This window comes from Eurytemora carolleeae, unplaced genomic scaffold, assembly GCF_000591075.1.
Source record: "Eurytemora carolleeae unplaced genomic scaffold, Eaff_2.0 scaffold690, whole genome shotgun sequence".
NCBI classification, from domain to species: Eukaryota; Metazoa; Arthropoda; class Copepoda; order Calanoida; family Temoridae; genus Eurytemora; species Eurytemora carolleeae.
In genome coordinates, this window is record NW_019396587.1 from 137,815 (window position 1) to 159,472 (window position 21,658).

General features: G+C 30.6%; 1 protein-coding gene and 1 long non-coding RNA gene across 3 annotated transcripts; one reads left to right on the forward strand and one right to left on the reverse strand.

Moving 5' to 3' along the window:
- Positions 1–1,132: 1,132 nt before the first annotated feature.
- LOC111705948 (oxalate:formate antiporter) lies at positions 1,133–14,329 on the reverse strand. Of its 2 annotated transcripts, XM_023478662.1 has the most exons (13): positions 14,025–14,329; positions 13,739–13,804; positions 13,224–13,302; positions 10,681–10,759; positions 9,319–9,384; positions 8,388–8,482; positions 6,548–6,685; positions 5,804–6,049; positions 4,616–4,785; positions 3,723–3,805; positions 3,300–3,427; positions 2,414–2,479; positions 1,133–1,488 (listed from the first exon to the last, which is right to left on the reverse strand). In XM_023478662.1, exons 1-13 carry the CDS (start codon positions 14,102–14,104, stop codon positions 1,351–1,353), a joined length of 1,434 nt encoding a protein of 477 aa, XP_023334430.1. In that variant the 5' UTR covers positions 14,105–14,329; the 3' UTR covers positions 1,133–1,350. The 2 variants fall into 2 exon arrangements, with proteins under 2 accessions (XP_023334430.1, XP_023334431.1); XM_023478663.1 differs by lacking the exon at positions 9,319–9,384.
- A 1,634-nt stretch (positions 14,330–15,963) lies between these two features.
- LOC111705949 (uncharacterized) lies at positions 15,964–21,407 on the forward strand. The gene is made up of 2 exons (XR_002766108.1): positions 15,964–16,543; positions 21,198–21,407. It is a non-coding gene; the product is annotated as an uncharacterized LOC111705949 (long non-coding RNA).
- Positions 21,408–21,658: the final 251 nt, after the last annotated feature.

A 21,658-nucleotide genomic window follows, 5' to 3' on the forward strand; every position in this document is an offset into this window, starting at 1 on the left:
AATTCGGAAGATTTAAAAAAAATATATAGAAGTCGATCTAACACGATTTGATTTTCAAGAGGATAAAGGAAAATCTGACAACAGTGTTTCCCATTTAACACGAATAAAATATATTTTATGTCGGAGTAAGTGACGACATTATATTATTATTGTCTTCTTGTAATTAATGAAAAAGTTTGAATGTAAAAAAGTAATCTAAAAATGTTGAACAGATGGAAGTCGAATTAGAAGTCGTCACTAGACTTGCATGTTAGTAGGGACTCCCATGTATCTATGTTATAGTAGGGACTCCCATGTATCTATGTTATAGTAGGGACTCCCATGTATCTATGTTATAGTAGGGACTCCCATGTATCTATGTTATATATAGGGACTCCCATGTATCTATGTTATAGTAGGGACTCCCATGCATCTATGTTATAGTAGGGACTCCCATGTATCTATGTTAGTAGGGGCTTCCTGTATCTATGTTAGTAAGGACTTCCAGTATCTATTGTTACTTTCTGTTTTTGCGATTACTCAAAAAGTATCGGTCGGAGGATGCTCAAATTTTTTGACTTTTCTAACTATTACATACCCTTTCATTAAGCTAAAAGCTGTACTTTGTATACCAAATGCCCGACTCGTCAGGTATACTGCCTAAATGCCTTATGTTATCTTTACCAGACTAAATCCAAGTTTAGACCAACATTCAGTAATTGGATTTCAACATTCTAAAGATCTTTGGGAAGTTGTAAAGAAATTCTGCGTGATTTTTGCACAGACATCTCAACAGGGAAGTTGCATAATTTTTGCACAGACATCTAAACAGGGAAGTTGCATAATTTTTGCACAGATATCTCAACAGGGAAGTTGCATAATTTTTGCACAGATATCTCAAGAAGTTGCATAATTTTTGCACAGATATCTCAACAGGGAAGTTGCATAATTTTTGCACAGATATCTCAACAGGGAAGTTGCATAATTCTTGTTTTTCTTGAATACACATTTAGGTTTTAAAAATTTTGCAAATATTTTAGCATATTTGAATTTGCTGGGTCAAAGGCTTATTAAAAATGTATCATAGTTAGAGAATTTTTAGCAAAAAGTATAAAAATTTTTGCAAATTTTGCTAATTTTTTCCAAACATGTATCATATGTTATAGATTTATTTCAAAATAAGGATAAAGTCTATTTTGCGTAAACTAGACGACAGTCGAAATAGGGTTAAAGCAAAAAGTGCTGAATCAGATTATGAAGTGAATTCGGTTTGTCTAAAGTGTCCGATTGGTCTGTTTCAAAATCTCGGGTATAAATTCGTCTTCATGTTCCATACTTTTATAGGACCCTCTTTACAATACATCATCCTCCTCAACTGAACTTGCTCCTGTATGCTTCAGATGAAAGATGTTTAGGTAGAAAGAACACTGTTACTAGACCCAGAACTCCTATAACTGCAGCAACCACAAACATACCAGAATATCCCAGGAATGCATATACAACACTGATCTAGAGTAAACAAGGTTTAGATACAGCTGGTTAACCACAAAGGACGACTTTAAACTCGTAAAATATCAGAATCCGAAGGTAAAGTTACATTTTATGTCTTGAAATTATTCTTTAAATGGATCAATAACTTTTTTTTAAATGAGCGAAATAAGTTTACATAGTGGCAGGAAATCATATATAAATAGGCTTTCAGGAGCGCTCCGCGCCCATCTTCTATTTAAATTGTCGCGTTTATTGGATACATACAAACAGATAGACAGACAGACAAGCAAAGTATATCAAATATCAATAACTATATAATAAGTAATCATTAAAGAGCAAAAATTATAATTGTACCATTAGGAAAGTTTAGTTTTGTTTTCAAATCACTTTCGTTGTTAAATGTCGTCTTTTTTTTGTTTTACCATTTTGTTATATTAATGCTTTTAGAACAATTAAGTTAATGAATGCATTTCATGGTTTAGAATTTAGAAAGATAGTGAGAGATTGAATTGTAAATTAGATTAAACTAAAATCTAATTATACATGCAGAAGAAAATGCTTTCCGAAATTTACATGAAATATGTTTGAAATCAATTTTAACTTTTGAATTTTTAAAATTACCCAAACATTTCATTTGTCCGAGTTACCCTGCAGTAAGTTTGCTTATGGTTTTAATTTTTGATATTCACAGTTTTGTAATTTTATATTTATTAGTTTTATTATTAAAGAATAACTATTTTCGGGGTTACACACACAGAATAAGACTCCGGAGACTATATTTAAGGTAGAAGACTTATTTTTAACCTGGAAATAGTCATTTTGAAAAATCAAAGGTCGTCTGTTCAGGGCTTATTCATAAAAAGTCCCAAATTTCAAAAATTAAAATTTTAATAGAATTAAAGAAGACGGCCATCATTCCACTGTTTTGTGGTTAATAACCTACCTTAGTCAGTACAAAGATGAAACCAGCGTAGGCTATTGACTGAGTAAACATTAGTCCAAAGTTTGCCTATAAATGAAGGATCTTGTTAATGACTAGTGGGAGTGCCCGGCGCTGCCCAGGTTTATATTATAGTCATTGTTAATGGGAAGACTGCGTTATAAAAGTCCTTAAGTGTAATTGATGTTGTTACAAAGCAAATAGTTTAACTAGACACTTATTAAATCATTAATTTAGTGAAATGGGTTTGTTTACACTGCAAAATTACTGTTTTCCATTCTCATTGGATTTTTTTTAAAGCTAGAACTTGATAATAACAGTCGTCATCCTATTTCAAAATTTTCTGGTTCTCACTGTACTATGTCGTCTTCCTATTTCAGAATTTTCTGGTTCTCACTGTACTTTGTCGTCTTCCTATTTCAAAGTTGTCTGGTTCTCTCTGTACTTTGTCTTCTTCCTGTTTCATAGTTTTCTGGTTCTCATTGTACTTTGTCGTCTTCCTATTTCAAAGTTTTCTGGTTCTTTCTGTACTTTGTCGTCTTCCAGTTTCATAGTTTTCTGGTTCTAATTGTACTTTGTCGTCTTCCTGTTTCATAGTTTTCTGGTTCTCATTGTACTTTGTCGTCTTCCTATTTCAAAGTTTTCTGGTTCTCTCTGTACTTTGTCTTCTTCCTATTTCAAAGTTGTCTGGTTCTCTCTGTACTTTGTCGTCTTCCTATTTCATAGTTTTCTGGTTCTCATTGTACCTTGTCGTCTTCCTGTTTCATAGTTTTCTGGTTCTCATTGTACTTTGTCGTCTTCCTGTTTCATAGTTTTCTGGTTCTCATTGTACTTTGTCGTCTTTACATTGTCAAACAATTTGGACACACTTTATTTTCAATCAATTAACCTGATAATGATCGGGGCCGAAACCATCATTGATCGCTGGAGCAATAATTGGATAGATCCCAGGGAATGCAGCAAATAAAACAGCCATACATGTTCCGTAGCAGCCCTTGGCGGCCATACTGTCGGCATCTAAAAAACAAAAAGTTAAAAAAAAATGTGATATTTTTTACAAAAGTTTTATTTCTTCTGAACAGAGATCAAAATAATCTTTCTGTTTTCTAAATAGGAATGACGAAAAAATTTCATTCAAAGACCTTGCCCGAATTCCAACGATCTCCATCCATTCTTTCAAATTTTTGAAAAGTCTAACCCCAATTATTATCTTATTATCTTAACTTTTCTTTAAAATTTAAAATCTCTTCAAACATGAAGCGATTTCAATGCATTTAATTTTTTTTAAAATCTTAGATAAAAAAGTGTATACCTAAATATGGAAGAAAGGGGAATAGTGCAGTTGTTATTGTTACAATTGTAGCTAAACACATGTAGCAACCTCGAAATCCAAGTCTAAAATAAAAAACAAATATTTATTGTGGTCATCGTTTTACACTTTGTTGGTTCTCACTGTCACATCTTCATGCATATAATACTTCACCGAATTTTTGGCTCTACATTCCAAAATGTTGTCTTATAGTATTTTCTTATTTTTTTTGTTATCAACTTAACATCTTTATCTGATCAATAATGTGGAAGATATTGTCGTTTTTATGGTTTAAAAAACTTTTTATACTTTTCTTCTAGAGAAATTTGCAAAGTCACTTTTGTAGAGAAACCACAATGGAAAATAATCGGATTTCATGATTATACACATTAATATCTATTTCATACTCATGGTCAGACAAAGCTATTGAAGGTACCGTTGTGAATCGTTGAATAAAGAGTCTGCAGTTCAACTCACATTGGTTCAGTGGTTTACAGAGGTATGGTACCCCATGAGCCCAAAACTTAAGACTGGATATCGTTATGAAAACCAGTTTTGAAACCCGGGTTTCACGAATAGGGTTTAGGAAGTTTTGTGGATATCAATATTTTTGTTATGAAATTATTCTATTTAGTTTCTTCATATTCTCCATTTTTTTCGAATCTCTTAAATCAAAATCTACAAAAATACTAAGACCCCAAAAAGTAAAGTCGGGAGTTTCGTTCAACGATACTCTTTTAAATTTCGGACTCAGTATAATAATTAAAACTGATCGTGAAGGCATTTTTTAAAGATTTCCACGCGCAGATTTTATCACTAAATATATTAAAGATTAAAGAAGATATTTAGGTCATTCTCTTCTGTTTCGTGTGACAACTTGTAAGTACATAATTTACCTATCGTAAAGGAATCCCCAAAATATTCGGCAGAGACCATTAAAAACATTGCTGATGACACCGATCAGAGCAAAATAATGGTCGTCGTTGATAAATGTGAGTCCAAAGGTTTTCGAATAGTTTGAAATAATTCCACTTGTCAGAGTTATATTAAAGAATCCCATCCAGGTCTGAAAGTAAAAGTATTAAAATGATATTCTTTAATTGAAGAAAAAGTCAAGTGTATATAATATATATGCCCGAGCATAACTCATGAATACATAGATTGATTTGTTTCAAATTTTGATTTGGGGAACATTAAAAATATTCTTTCTTAGTTGATGAGGTTAAGTTTTATATAAAAGTTTAGTTTACAGGTAAAGCTGGGTTCCCAAAATAGTGATATATTGGTATTCTAATATCCAAGCTTTTACGCCAAAATGCGTACATAATACTTTAAAAACCTGGTATTTTCTGCAAGCAAATCTTCATATTAGCCTAGTACATTTTTTTGAACAATTCGTTTTTTGAAATTTTGTGATTAGTCCCTGAACACTATAAAGGCTGGGGGGTCTAAATCTTTAAATAGCCCATTTGTTCAAGGACAGCTCGTTAAAAAAAAGACCGATAACTTTTATAGTTTGGGTGCTAGGGAGGGTTGAAAAATGCCAAAAAATAGGTCAAAAAATGTAAAAAATATTTTTTTTGTTTGAAACAAATATCAAAGTGTGACACATGTTTCTGCGTCCATTTTTCAAGAGCTTTTCAAAAAATAGTATTTAAATCTGAAGCTTTAGTAATTTTTTCCACAGGCCGGACTTTTACCCCCTCCCCCCCCTGTACCCTATCCTATGCAATTAAATCTCAATTTAGAGCAATAAACGATCTAATATGATATGGGACATTAAAATATAAACAGTGTCCGAATTTAATGAATTTGAGCTGCGTCTTAAATCCGCCAAAAACCGTTTTCAATCAAGCACCGGCTTAAATATTGAAACATTGAATACAATTTTAAGTGAAACCAACTATATTTGAGCCGTGGCTTAAATTTAAGCCACCGCTCAAATTCATAAAAAATCCTTTGTTTTTAGATGCGCTCAATAATTTATTCAAAGATTTAATCCAAATCGTTCTTTTTTTGTTAATACTCTAATTCTACTTCAGTGCCGAAGAAGATGCATACTGAAGACGACATTTAAAAAGTACCTGGTAGAATGTTCTAGTTCTGAGAACTTGTATCGGGGTTAGACTGAAGGTCTGGGTCATCTGATCAGTGGAAGTTTTATCCTGGATACTTGACATCTCGTCCTGGTCCTCCTTACTCTGGTTGGGTTCGGAGATAAGGATGGTTGCGATGATACCGAGAGCTCCGAATACACCTCCGAGCAGGAGAAACATGTTCGGAATATTCTCCAGAACTTCAGGATCAGTGAAGTATTTGTCGCATTTGCTCTAATAAATATGATTGATCATTGGATTTGGGAGGTCGGATTGGATTTTATTAAAATCTAAATATTTATTATGGTTTATAAAATTCAAATTACAATTCAAACAATGCATATAAATCACATAACATTGGTTTAGCTGATAATTTTACTCATAGCCGTAGCTTGCCAGACAATGGACGTTATTTTTAGATTGCTAATGTATGAGTCGACAGGTATATCTAGCTGGATTCATCCTTTTGGAGCAAACAAGTGAAAAATTCAGCAATTTTTCCTTTTTTGTTGGACACAGAAAACATTGACATTGACATTACCCTAATATTGGATGGGATAAACGTGGGGGGGGGAAGGGTTGATTTAGGATTGGGTTCTTGTTTTGTATTGTCAAAGGGTATGCTTGCAAGAGTAAGGAAGAGGATTTGATCAAAATATGAGATTTTGTAAAACTTGGTATAATTATTTCAACTTCTTTAGAAAGTTTGAAAATTGTCCACGAGTTCCTTACCTCTTGGGTTCCATTGAATGTACATTTCTCATCCACTGTTGCCTTGATATTATCCGGGTTGACAAAACTAGTCTGGACCGGGATCCAGATAAGAGATCCGAACCCATACCCTGATAAAACCAGACTGCTCACCAAACCCTAGAATTATAATAATCAGAACAATCCCTTTAAAAAAATATTTATATACAGTGAAACCCTTAATAACGAATACATCGAAAGAATTCATCAAATGTCGTATTCTTCACTAATTCTGATAATGGAATGTTGCAGATATTTAGTTTTTTAATTAAATGATTATATGGAACTCTTTAAAACTGTTCCCGCATATTCATGGATATTTATTTATTTTCGCAAATACTGAAATTTATGAAATATAGTATATAACTCATTGAAAAATTGTCAAGACGACATTTGATAAATTCTTCCGATGTATTCGTTATTAAGGGTTTCACTGTACATATATTCATGATTTAGAAAAAAATGGAGTTAAGTTTTAAACTTATTATTTTTTATTTATAGAGTTTTTTCTAATCCATATATCTTAGCAACCTTCGTGGTGTAAACCTTCTATTTTTCTAAATTAAATTATCTAATCTAACCGAATTTTCAATCTGATATATCTCAGGTCTACGACATTGGGGTGCACAGATACAGGGATTCGAAAATAAGCGTTCGTGATAAAGAATAATTGGTTTTACAGGTATTTAAAAACTGTTTTCGTACCGTCTAGTTGTTAATGTGTGCAACTCTGTACTTTCGTGTGATTTTTAATTAAATCTTTTATTCTCATGTTTTTGGTAAACCCTGTTAAAAATTGATCGGTCCAAAAACTTCCTGTTCAGTACAGAGTGATAACCAGAAAAGTCTGTAATAGAAAGACGACTTTAACACTCAATTCACTAATTTAAATTGTCCAATGATCATCAGACAGAACAATTGTGCAGTGAAAACAGACCCATTTCACTCAATAAGTTAATTTTAAAGCTACTGCTAAAACATTTGCTCAAATATATATTTATTACTTGAATGTCGTCTTATTCCAGAGTTTTCTAGTTCCTTGCAAACTAATGTTAATATTCTAAACTATAATTTCTATTAGATCTATTCTGGTAAAATTTTAAAATATCTCAGCAGTACAGTCAATCACGCATAGTTGTAAAAACAAAGTAATTAGAAAAACAGGAAAATAATCTGAGCTGGGAAGCTGTTTTGTTGATATCGAGATAAATGCATGATCTCGATCTATTCTGCAAATTAGTTAAATCTTTGTTCGATATCCCGCACGGTAATCGTACCCTAATGAATAATTGAAATGAAGAGATTAAGCTTTGATCCTTAAATTAAAAGTGATCACACTGGATATTGAGATCAAGTTACCAGCTAAGATTAATAGTAGTTTTATGCAAGTGATTAGTTCAGATGCATATTATTACTATTATGATTAATTTAAAGGATATTGGCGGACGTTTGTGTATATTTAGGATTGCAAAATGTCTAGTGCAATAGTCAGACTTTAATGCATATCAGCTCAGCACTCATCAGTATTAAATAAATAGCTCTAATTATTCTTGAAATGCATAGCTGTTAATGCACTAACAAGCATGTATTTACAGGGGTGAAGTGCAGGAAGGTTGGCAATGCACACAGATTTGATGAAAACTGTTGAATAAAACGACAACTTCGCAATCTTATGTGCATTTGATTTTGTTTTAAAGTAACTATTTACACTCGTAATTTGAAATCAGCTATTAAGTGAAATGAGTCTGTGAACACTGCACAACGTAGATCAGACAAAAAAGTCGTCTTCCTATTCCTCAGATTAATGGTTGCCTCTGTATACCTTCATTGAACGTGGAAACCACTTCTGCGCTGCTCCAATAGCTGTCGCATAAACAAAACAGAATCCAATACCATGCATTGCCATTGTCAGGACAACTAAAATTAACATATATCAAGGAAATTTTTTGTGAAAACGTTTTTTTTGGCTAAATAAAAATTCAGTTTAAAATTATTCTTCATTTAAATGCGTCTAAAATGTTTAATAATTTAATAAAATCAGTTCCATTATTTCACTTCAAAGGAAAGTCGTTTCTATAAAAAAAAATTGGAGCAAAAGATTTCGTTTTCAAATTCAAATTGAGGGACTTGGCCGATTCACAACAGTTCCCTAAACACCTATATGTGATCACACATCTGAATTAAATTGTCGTTTCTGCATTCTGACAAAGCTTTTCAGAGAACCATTATGAACCGGACATGCCACTCTATAAATATAAGGCAACTTGAAGTTAAATAATGGATGAAGAAGAAAGATGAGATCCAAAAAATCAAGTAATAAAATTACAAACTTGAAAGAAAAAAGATTATTACTTAATAACAGATTGAGGAAATGTATTTACCTAACATTACTATTTCCCTTGCGTAATCTTGTTATTTACTTAATATATTTTTTATTTCACGGAAATATGCTGTTCACTGATATGCTTTCTTATTTAATGAACATTTTCTGTTTACAAAATGTATTTTTTATTGAATAAAAATTAAGCTGTTTACTTTAGCTTTTTTTCAAATTATATATTTTATTTAATAAATATTTTTATTCACCGAAAATTTTATTTTACCACAAACTTACATGTTCTAATCCCTATATCTTTGCAACCTGGTGATGTTAACAATTGATATTTCTTAGACTATTTTATCTAACCATATTTTATAGTTTACGGCATAGACTCATGGTTCCTTAGTTTTTTACATAAATATTCAATTCTCACCCAATGAAAATTTGTTTTTAATGGTGACACTGGTCAACAGAAATCCAGCACTGTAAATGAATGAACCTTAAAAAATGCATTGTTCAATATCTTATTTTAAGAAATTTATATTTTAAGCATGGATTATGTTTAGTAACTAATACTGTATTAGCTTTTCAATTAAAGGAATTGAGTCTTTCACACAAATTCAATTTTTGTAATCCTTATATCTTTTCAACCTTTGATATTTCAAACTTCCATTATTTGATCTAACAGCATTCATAGTTTGAAATATTAAAGGTCTACGACATTGGGTTTTAATGATATTGAAATTATGAAATCAGAGTTTGTGGCAAAAACTCAATTTCTTTCCATAATTGAATACTAAAATCGTGCTTGACCATATTTGTTTTGTCAAACTAAATCTGTACCTAAACCAAATATCGTTTAGATCGAAGACAATTTGAATTGACTGGGGTTGCGATGTACTTTTTCATTAATTTAAGTTAAGGTTTTTCTTAACTTAAATTAATGAAAAAGTTCACCGACAAAGGGTCAAAGAACACAGGGTCAAACGACACAGGGTCAAACGACAAAGGGTCAAACGACAAAGGGTCAAACGACAAAGGGTCAAAAGCGCGACAAAGGGTAAAACGACATAGGGTCAAAAAATGGGACAAAGGGGCAATTTTTTTTTGAATTTTGACATCTGATACAGTTAGTATTTATTCATTATCATTTAGGGTTAGGTTAGGTTAAGACACTTTCTGGGCCGAGCGCTGCGGCTAGGACAGGTTGGGGGGCCAAGCGCTGCAGCCACGAGCTAGGTTAGTTAAGAAACCTTCTGGGCCGAGCGCTGCAGCTAGGCCACAGGGGGGTTAGCGCTGCGGCCATATGGTCAATTATATCCATGTCTAACATATAAGATCCATGTAAAAAATTGATAGGAGGGTTGCGAGTTTCCTATGATTCAAATCAAAAAATATTTTTATCATTTTGACCTTTTGTCGTTTGACCCCTTGTCGCACTTTTGACCCTTTGTCGTTTGACCCTTTGTCGTTTGACCCTTTGTCATTTAACCCTTTGTCGTTTGACCCTTTGTCGTTTGACCCTGTGTCGTTTGACCTTTTGTCGGTGAATCTTCTCTCTGGCACCGATTATTCTCCTTAAACTCTATTATTTATCAATTATCTTTGCAACCTGCCGGCGAAAATATATTTTCAACATTGACTGTTACGTTTGGTAATCATAGGCCGACGACATAAAGTTTTAATGATATAAGGTTTTAAAAATTTGAAATTAAAGCGAGTAATCAGTTCCAATATGTTTAAGATTTTGCTTTGCTAAATGAAAAAATCTATTTTATAAAATTAAATTTCCTACCAACTAGAATTGAAGGTCTGACCCCTATTTTTCTTGCAACAACTCCAAGGAAAGGCATGCAAAATCCTTGCAGCAAGACCTAAAAAACTGGAATTTAATACCTAAAAAAAACAATTAAAAATGAAAAGATATTAAAGAGCCTATAAGCAAATAAAAGTGTGCGTAAATAATGCCAATTATCATTTAGATCAAAGTGAATAATTACAGTATATCTAAATATTCTTTGCTTGTCTATTAGTTTGTAGCCAATACAATTTTGTGTGGGACCTCATATGACCTCAGGAAAGGTTTATAAATGATTAAATTTCTAAAATTAGCCTCCAACAAAATTTAAATTGTCATTAAATTTTGAAAATCCTACTAAATTTTGTCCTACAATAATGTCTCCTTCAATCTTTTGTCTTACGGTAATTTGTCCTTCAATAATTTCTCCTCCTTTCATTCGTCGAACAATAATTTGTCCTTCTATAGTTTGTCCTACAATAATTTGGCCTACAATAATTTGTCCTTCAATAATTTGTCCTATAATAATTTGTCCTACATGATTTGTCCTTCAACAATGTGTCCTACAATAAGTTGTCCTACATTAATTTGTCCTTCAATAATTTGTCCTACAGTAATTTGTCGTGAAATAAATTGTCCTACAATTATTTTTCCTACAGTAATTTGTCATGAAATAATTTGTCCTACAGTAATTTGTCATAAAATAATTTGTCCTACAATAATTTGTCCTCCAGTAATTTGTCCTACAGTAATTTGTCATTAAATAAATTGGCCTACAATAATTTGTCCTCCAGTAATTTGTCATGCAATAATTTGGCCTACAATAATTTGTCCTTCAGTAATTTGTAATGAAATAATTTGGCCTACAATAATTTGTCCTCCAGTAATTTGTCATGAAATAATTTGTCCTACGATTATTTGTCCTACAATCGTGAAAATCTTAATTAAATGATGTAAATGCGTTATTAAGATTTTTTTTAAATTTTAACTTTATCAAAATATTTGCTAACGGAACCTTTTTTCAACCTCCATTGATATTTCAACATTAAACAAGATAATATAGTCCAAGGTCTAAACCATGTGAAGAATTAAGGATTATACAATATCAGAGTTTAAGGCGAGTAATCAATTCTTAAAATGTGAGACAGTCAGCAATGCCAGCACTACCTTGAAACTCAAGATTTGCAATCTTTCAAAAGCAAAGTCATCAAGTGTGACACTTTATAGAATCCAAAAACTATAAAACTTTAAAGGGTTTAAAGGGAATGTGCTCGGTTTATACATCCATGTCATTCACAACGGTATCCTGTAAACTTGTATACTGACTGATAAAAATACAATTATTGTTGTATTACTAACTTTAAAAGGTTTAAGTTCTGTCAATATTCTTCCTTTTCGTTGTTGCATAAACCTGCAAGTAACATGAAATCCTGGCGACAGCCATTGTAAGAAAATTAAGCACTTATATGAAAGAGATATGCGTTTTTTAAGTTTGCTGAGATTTCTTAGATAAATCATATAACAGGGGCGTACTGCAAGGGTGAGCTTTTGGAGCGCGTAAGCGCGGTGAAATTTAGTCTTAGCGTGACCCCCAAGGGGTCGTTTTTACTCACCTAAAAAACCTTATTAAGGAATATGTAAATAAGATTGATCTAATCGAAAGAATTTTATAAATTATTATAAAATGGAGAACAGATCAATTGATAAGAAAATTGTAGACATAGCTACATATTTAATGATAAACTACACAATTTTAACAAAATATCATTAAAAACCATTAAATTAGCTAACATCTCAAGATCCTTAAAAACCAAACCTAGATTCATTAAATAGACATATTTAATGATAAACTACACAATTTTAACAAAATATCATTAAAAACCATTAAATTAGCTGACATCTCAAGATCCTTAAAAACCAAACCTAGATTCATTAAATAGACATATTTAATGATAAACTACACAATTTTAACAAAATATCATTAAAAACCATTAAATTAGCTGACATCTCAAGATCCTTAAAAACCAAACCTAGATTCATTAAAACAAAACAACTCCTAATTTCATGAAGGCGATTGGCATTTTAATATTCGCATTAAATTCAAAATTCCGAGTTAGCATGTTTAGAAAAACAAGGTCAAATTTAAGCATTTGATATACACCAGCAGACAATTGACATTTGAAAAATAAAGCAAATATTATATTAGATTTCGTATTTACTTAAAAGCAGCATTAGACAAAACAATTTTAAAAACAATTAATTTTTTTTAAACATCTAAGGCTGCGATTTGAATAAGCTGGTAAAATTTAGTCTCAAGTCTAATTTTAAACTACTAAATGACTTAACTACAAATCCCATCTGTCGGTTCTAACTTTGAAAATTTAAATTTAGACTATAGGAATTAAGACTGAAAAAATTTCTAAGAAAACTGTTTAGTAAAAATCCTTTAGAAAATAAGGTTTATATCTATATATCTATCTATCTATCTATCTATCTATATATCTATCCCAATATCTATATATCTATCTATCTATCTTTACCTTGGTTGTGGTAACAAAAACAAAGTCTGCATATGTAAGTTCAGGATTATATTTTATATATTCTCCATTCTCTTCATACCTAAATTATTTAAAGCATTATTATTATAATTATTATTATCGTTATTATAATCGTATTATTAAAGAATTGCTAACTTTTTACAAAAATCAAACTGGAAATGTGTATTTACCTATTCACTCCCAGAAAAAATTTTCTAAAATTTGAAATTCAACCCCATGTACTAGATCCAAATGTTTTCAAAACATACAATTGTGCAAATTACAGAAATGCATAAATCAACAATAAAATACAAAATGAATTTGAATTGAATTTTATACTTCCAAGGGTTATCTATCGCAATTGAGAGAACCCACATTTTTTTAGAAAAATGTTTATTTTATTGTTAACTTCCGCAAACAAATTATTGATTTTTTTTTTGGTTAAAAGTTAACAAAATTAAGAACATATTTTCTTAATATGTAGTTTTACCATTTTTAGATATTTTCAATATATTTACCCTGATGATCTTGCATATGATGTTATATATGTGTTGAGATTACTATAACTGAAGTCAGATGCAAAACTTTAAATATGTATTATTCAATTTTATAGATTCTAGAGAAATAAATTGCGACAAAAATTTTAAAAAGAATTGTTAAAAAAATAAAATTGAGCTGAAAAATCGGAAAATATTTTTCGTGGTCTGAATACATTTTGATATGAGTTTTTTGGTGGTGAATTTTTTATAACAAAAAATGCAAATAAGATAAATTTTTATTTTGCTTAACAATATTGATATATTCCTGAGAAAGAGTAGAAATCCGCCAACCACGCAAAGTACACCTTGTACGGGTAGCTTCAAACTTGGGAAACAGTGCTTCATGATTGTACAATTTTTACTGTACAGTTGTAATGTTCATAAACTTTAGCTGTACAGTTATATTGTACACCAACTTGAGCTGTACAGTTGTAATGTACAACAACTTGCAGAGGGCCTTGTCCCTTGTATATGTAAATTTACGTGTCACTGAGTTTACATAGAATATGTATTGTCTGCTTTATGCAAATCATGCATTGTCCCAGGATTGACTATGAAGGATTGACTATTCTGAAAATATATATTTTGTAAGAAAATTTTCACGCTTTCATGCTTTTCTCTTTTACAAGTTCTTTGATTTTGTAATTTTCGACACTCGTGTTATTGAAACATGTTTAAAGGGAGTGTTTGCAAAAGTTTACAGAAACGTATCACTGAAATAATTGAATTATAAACTTTTGTAAAGAAAATTTGATTTAAAAAAACAATCTTCACGAGCCCATAAAACCTTTGCTTGCGTATACTGAGCTTGATCCTTTTAGTGTAAGAAAAGAATTTGGTGTTAAGTCTTTGCCGCTTAAAATTTACATATTGATCTAGCACAGTGTCCAGATTGTGCGGACTAGGTTCGTTACTTGGCAAATAAAGACGACCTTACATTTCTTCTCTAGAAATCAAACTCTGTTGTATCAATAGGACTACTGAGAATGATCCATTGGAATAACCTTTGTTTGGACGTTGTTGATTTGTAACAAATTGTAACGTCAAAGGAATTGAGTTTTTGACACAAACTCTGATTTTCTAATTCCTATATCTCTGCAACCCAGTGTCATAGACCTTAGATATTTCAAACTATGAATGCTGTTGCATTAAATTATCTTATTTTGAAACATTAAAAATCTATAACATTAGGTTCCATAGATATAGGGATTAGAAAATATAAGTTTGTTACAAAGACTCAATTCCTTTGCGCTCAAACTCATGATTTACATGTCTCAAATGAATCCTAAAAAAGCTTTCCACAACACTGCACACTCAGTTCAACTACCATACATAGCCGGTCTGTCCCTTTAATGGGAGTGAAATTAAAATTTCAAGTGACCCTTCCAGCAAAGATGACAACGTCCGATTCACAACAGTACCTTTACAAGCTTTGTCTGATCAAGCATGAATTAGATATTAATGTTTAGTGTTTCGAAAAAGGAGTATTTTCAATTGTGATTTCTCTACAAGAGTGATTTGCGCATTTCTATAGCTGAAAACCATTTAGGAAATATCTGGAGTTACAAACGTTTAAACCTATGAAAACTACAATTTCTTTCACATTTTTGATCAGATAAAAATTTAAAGGGTACCCTTGTCGGATATTGCCCTCGCTGTAAAGTCGGAGGTTCAATAAAAATCACGCTTTAATAGAATTTCATCACGAAATTAACATTCCGTAAAGTTGCATCTCTTTGCTCTGTGGTAAATGTTGTAATATAAAAGCTAAAAATGTTTATTTTTCTTATTAGATTTTTTTTTAAATGGAGAGTCAAAGCAATTGCCTGGACGTTTACGGTAGCTAAAGAAAAAAACGAAAATAAAAATAGATTTTGAATTAATTTAATTTTTCGATTCGGATAAAAATAAGGATAATTAATATAAAGTAATTTTGTGGAGATACTTGTAATCAATATGAAAGTGAAAATTATACTTTTATATTTATTCAAACATTAGAATTACATCTTATTTAAAACTTTATTCTTCTCACTCCGTTAGAAATTCTGAACTTGAATGTTTTTAAAGTTTAATCAAAGCAATTTGTTTATGTTGTTTATTAAAATCAAGTGCTTAGTTCTTTTTCTCTTGAAGCAACAATAAGTGCAATATTTAGTTTAAATAAGAAAAAGTTGAGGATTTGCATAAGATGCTTTTAACATACCTGTTTTTGTAAACAATATCGTCACGTGACCCATTAGGGGCAATCCCGCAAGAATGTTGGAAAAGTTAAAAGATATTTTGAAATTGATTTAAATCTTGAATAAATATAGACTTTCTCTCAATCACGTCAACATTCTTGGGTTAACTTTAAACATTGCATCGCTGATATCATCTGAACTATAATTTAAAAAGCACTCTTGGTATTTTCAAAAATAATCCAGTAACCGGTATATAATTATAGCATATTAATGTAATTTTGATGTCCAGGTATTTTCAATCAGAAAGCCTTTAATTTTGAACCCATTTCAGTGCACTAAGATGCAGATTATTATTTGTTATTATGAGAGTTCTTTCATTGATTGGTGCGAAAAATTAAATATTTCTGGTTTTTGATCGGCTGTTTCAGATGTTACATACGCCACTTAATTGGTTGAATTTTACATGCTTTTCAGAATATAAGCTTCAGATTAAAACAGTCTTGAGAATAATAAAAAGAGGAGATCAAGCATTGATCTCAATATCCACAATTCTAAAGTTCTCAGCTCTGAATGATTAGATTCAATCAACTAATTGTCTTATCAGGTAATCCCATATCTGCAGGTAATAAGTACATAAGATAAGAAAAGCCTATAAACAAATATGCAGGATGACCCCAATATGACAGAGAATCTATTGTAAGTTATATGCTTATGATAGATAAAATCTTGTAGTTTTAACTCTTTCTTTAAAAATAGTCTTTGTTTGTGCCCTGTCAATTTTCCTTTTTTCAATTTATGGGGACCTGGAGATCAAAAAGGGCCCTATGAGCTGAGCCTCTGAGGTTTTAATCTTACCCTAAGAACAAAATTAGATTGAACTCAAAACTTTTAAATTTTAAATCTTTTCGAACTGTGCTCCGTCGGTTATCCTCCCCCCGGACATTTTCTTTAATTGTTTCTTAATTATCATTTGGTGGATTTTCTGTTCATTCCCAGAGTTAAACTTGAATCCTTTGATTTAAAGAATACATCGTGGATATTGAATTAAATCTTGATGGAGGCTATGCGCTATCACAGCCTCACAGGCAGAAAAAAGAGATTATTTTTCGTGCTTTTTGTCTTTTTTAATTTTGGCAATGTTTAAAAACAATAAATTCACTTCTTAGATGAATAATTTTTATTTGTTTCAACATATTTAACTCCTTTTCTTAAAAGTTGTTGACAGTTTAATTTTGCCACTATCGGGTGGAAAATTTAGATTTTTTTGTATTTTTTTTAGTATTTTAAAGTTAAACATTCATTATAAGGAAGCAACAGACTGCACGTGAAGATATGCTAACACAACTATACCTAGTTTTTAATCATAAGATAAGATAAACGTAATATTTCAATTAAAAATTATGAAATTTTATCTAGAAATTAAAGTTGCACAAGTAAACGTATATAACAGTTGCGTGGAAACACATCTTTGTCTGGAAATCTAAATTTTCTCAATAAAAAGTCCACACAAACGACTGGGAATTTTTAAGAAAATGTCAGAATGTTTTTCTGGTTCTTTCAAATTCCCAAATATAATTTTGAGGCAAATCCTATAAGGGGTTCCTATAGGTTGAGCTTGGATATTTGAACAGGTTGAAAACCAGATATTACTACTTTTAATATATGTAGATAAGACAAGTTTACTTTTCACTATTCATATTTTACGCAACTAAACAAATACAGACATAACTCTGTTTGATAATATAATAAACTTCAAAATGAAAAGTGTGTGGAACGAGAAAGAAAATTTTTAGGAATCATTTAAGACCAATGAGACGTTTTTACGGTGCATATTTGTTCAGCAAGAGCGCAAATTCAATCTTTAAAATTTTCATAGATTGTTCATTTTTAAGATTTTGAGAATCGGTTTTTAAAAAAATATCCAAAAACGACGACAAAAAATGTAATAAAAATTTTACAGTAAACTAATTAGTTGTTTGGAACAGGTTGAGACAATAAAAATTACCCATTATGTGCGAAAATAAGTAATATTATTCAGTTATTGGTTTCTTTAATGTTCATTGTTAACAAACATTTTCTATAGATTTCCTGGATTTTTTAATGAAAAGACAACGATAGAAGTGTTTGAAGAAACTTACGAACAAATTCATAAAGAATAAGAAATTTAATAAAATTAAGAAAAATAAACAAAGATTTATCGAAAAAATTCACTGATGATTTTTTAACATTGTTTGTTGTCGTTTTTAAAAAATTAAAAAAGTGATTCTCAAATGTAACCACCCCAATGGATGATTTTGAACGTCGACTTTGCGCTCAGTAATTATACATCATTAAAACTTTTACATGTCTCAGGTGAATTCTAAAACACTTCTCCACAATACTACATTCTAAGTTTATCTAACATAATTGCCAGTCACTCCCTTTAAGAAATTAAAGCTTTGTAACAAAGGAATTGAGTCTTTATAACAAACTCTGATTTGCTAATACCTATATTTTTTCCACCTGATGGTGTAAGCCTTTGATATTTCAAACTTAAATCTTTTCATCTAACAGAATTCATAGTTTGAAATACCTAAGGTCTACGGCATTGGGTTACAAAGATATAGAGATTAGAAAATCCTAGTTTGTGACAAAGACTTAATTCCTTTGAAAAGAAATTGCCCTTCCAGATTCATATTTCACTAGGCGTCTCACTAAGCTTAGCGCTAATCTTCAAGTTCAACTTTTAATTGTGGCTCTATCTGTGAATGTGCAAAATAACAAACAAAAATTCGCGGATTTAAAAACATTTTTTCACGTATTCTTTTAAATGTGGAAATTTTGAAATTAATGAACAGAAAAATAAATCTGGTTATATATGGTTATATATATTCAGCGGCTTTTTTAATCTACAAATATGAACGTTTTGTTATATCAATAGGTTTACTTCTTTTTCTTAAACAGATATTCAAAATGGCCACCATCCTCTTAAATGCATAATTTGGCTCTGGTACAAAAGTTGTCATCAACCCTTGGCAGAGTATCTCGTGAGATTTCCTTGACAAAGTTCTCAACTTAACAATAACTCTCTTGAAGGCTTTAAACAACAGGAACAGTCAATAGTTACTGATGGTAAAGTTAGTCATATGTCAGAAGAATAGTTCAGAGCTGAAAACTTTAGAATGGTGGATATCGGGATTAAGGCTTAATCCACTCTTTTTCTTAATCTCGAGATTAAATATTGCTTGTTCTCCACTCATTTTTAATCTTCAGATTATTTATCCTATCGGGATTAAGGATATCCCATTCTAAAGTTTTCAGCTCTGAACAATCCAAATCTTGGCTTCTTTAGAAAACACCATGTTGGAATATATGGCTCAAATGAAATAACTGAATTTGCGCATTATTTGATGATAGAATTGTGAATTTCCATAGTATACAACAAAACGTTCATATTTTGATTACTAATATTTTTTTACTTTTGTAACTTTGAGCATTCATAAACCTTCCCTGGGGTCATTTGAGGTCCCACAAAAAATTCGGGCCCGATCGGTTCAGCAGTTTTTACGTTTATTGAGCTCAACCGGACAAACAGATAAGCAAAGTTTATAAATAGATAAAGATGAGTTATATCTTCTTAAAATAAGTCTAGAACATTTTCTATTGTTTATTAAGATTGGTTATTACTGGACGCTGTGTTTAATGTATGACATTCATGTTTTATAGTTTTTTGTAGGGAGGGGGGTATTTTTTGGGATTCATTTTTAATCTTTAACTTTCAAAAAACCATGAAAGAAAAAATACAGACTTATGTATTGAAGAGAGATAAAAGAATTGTACCGAAAGTAAACTGTTTAATTTGATTTCAAATCTTAAATTGTTTAAAAATTATATTTTAAAATTTCAATGAAATATTAGATAATTTTAAATGTTATAGGTGATAACTTTTGATTGGCACGGAACAGATTTTAACCGACTCAAATCAAATTTTCTTTTTCTTTTAGAAAGTTTATATATTCATGACAAAACAACATGAATTACTAAACACGTTTTCAAACTAATCGAGCATATTTATATAGCTTTCATATTATTAAAAATTGAAAAAGTCTCAATTTTGAAAAGAAGAAAGTGAATTATTTTCTGAAATGATTTAATGAACTGTTTGGAAATAGTTTTTTTTTGAAAACTTTAGTTTGCAAAGAGGAAAAGAAACTTGGAAAAAAAGTTCAAACACATTATGTAATATTTAACCACATTATTTTATAATCAATTTGTATTCCTTTCCTTACGCTGTACCAAAGACTTTGCTAAATATAAAGACGAGGCGTTGGAAATTTATCCGACTATTGTGTACGCCTGTACAGCTGTATTTTGACGTCATTGGTTATTTTGGTTGTTTGAGAGTCTAACGATCGACATTAAAACCTTAGTTATTTAACACAATTGTGAATGTTTTGTTAAAAAAATAACTAAAATTAACGATATTTATTTGTATCTTAAAATGTATTTAATCATATGTTGGATATGAGGATCGTTTGGTGAATTATAGCTGAATTTGTGATAAAGTTACGCATCTCTTTTGTATTAAAAATAGCCAATAATTGTTAGTGAAAATTTTCAGATGTCGTCAAATATTTTTCCTGAGGTTCTATGGAATGGAATTTTAGGCGATGAATCTTAGGCAAACAAATGATATCGCATAAATTAATGTATTGATTACTCTTCAATTAATCTATGGGAATTTTGTTTCAAAATATTCACCATTAAAGAAAAAATATCACAGAAGTTTCGTTAAAAATGCGAATTATTGGACGACCTTTTACTTAGAAGTCTTTTAAAGCTGATTACAATAGTTTTCAGGCATGAATTATTTTTTAAAAAGGTGGATTAAAGAAATACATTGATGAAAATAAAACTGGAAAATATAAAGACGACTTTTGGACTCAATTTTTGATTAAATAGTTCAATGAACATAAAATACTGCAATTGAGCAGTGAACATGGAGATTGTCTAAATTTCGTCTACAAAGTAATTGAGTCTTTGCAACAAACTCTGCTTTTCTAATCCCTATATCTTTAGATTCCAATGTCGTAAACCTTTGATATTTCAAACTATAAATGCTGTTAGATCAAATAATATAAGTTTGAAATATCAAAGGTTTACGACATTGGGTTTTTAAGATATAGGGATTAGAAAATCAGAGTTTGTGGCAAAGAATCAACTCCTTTTGGAGTATTATGTAAACAAGTTCAATGCATGAACAATTCTGATAAATTCAGGTTCATCGGTGCCACTGCCAAGCAAAGTATTTATGATACTCAACTACCAAGCCAACTAAGAATAGGAGAGTCTGCGTTTACAATGCCAGCAGATCCAAAAAGAAAAAAGTTTGAACGAAGGCTCTTTAATTGGATAATAGGAATTCCTTACAGAGAAATATCCCGATTTTGTAAAAACTATTACATTGTTAAATAAATATTATGAAGTTATATTTTTCAATAATTCATTTAAATCAGGTAGTGAGAGAATTTAATCTTGAATGAAAAAGTAATGAAATAAAATAATTGATTACTGTTGAAAAGTACAAGGTTACATGCATACAAGATACGTAACATTAATTTTCTTCTTATAAACACTTAATATACTTCAAACCAAAAGTAAATGTTCTAAAAGACTGGTAGATGTAATTTCAAGTTACCAACCCATTACAGGTCCTATCAACAACGGTACCATTTAAACA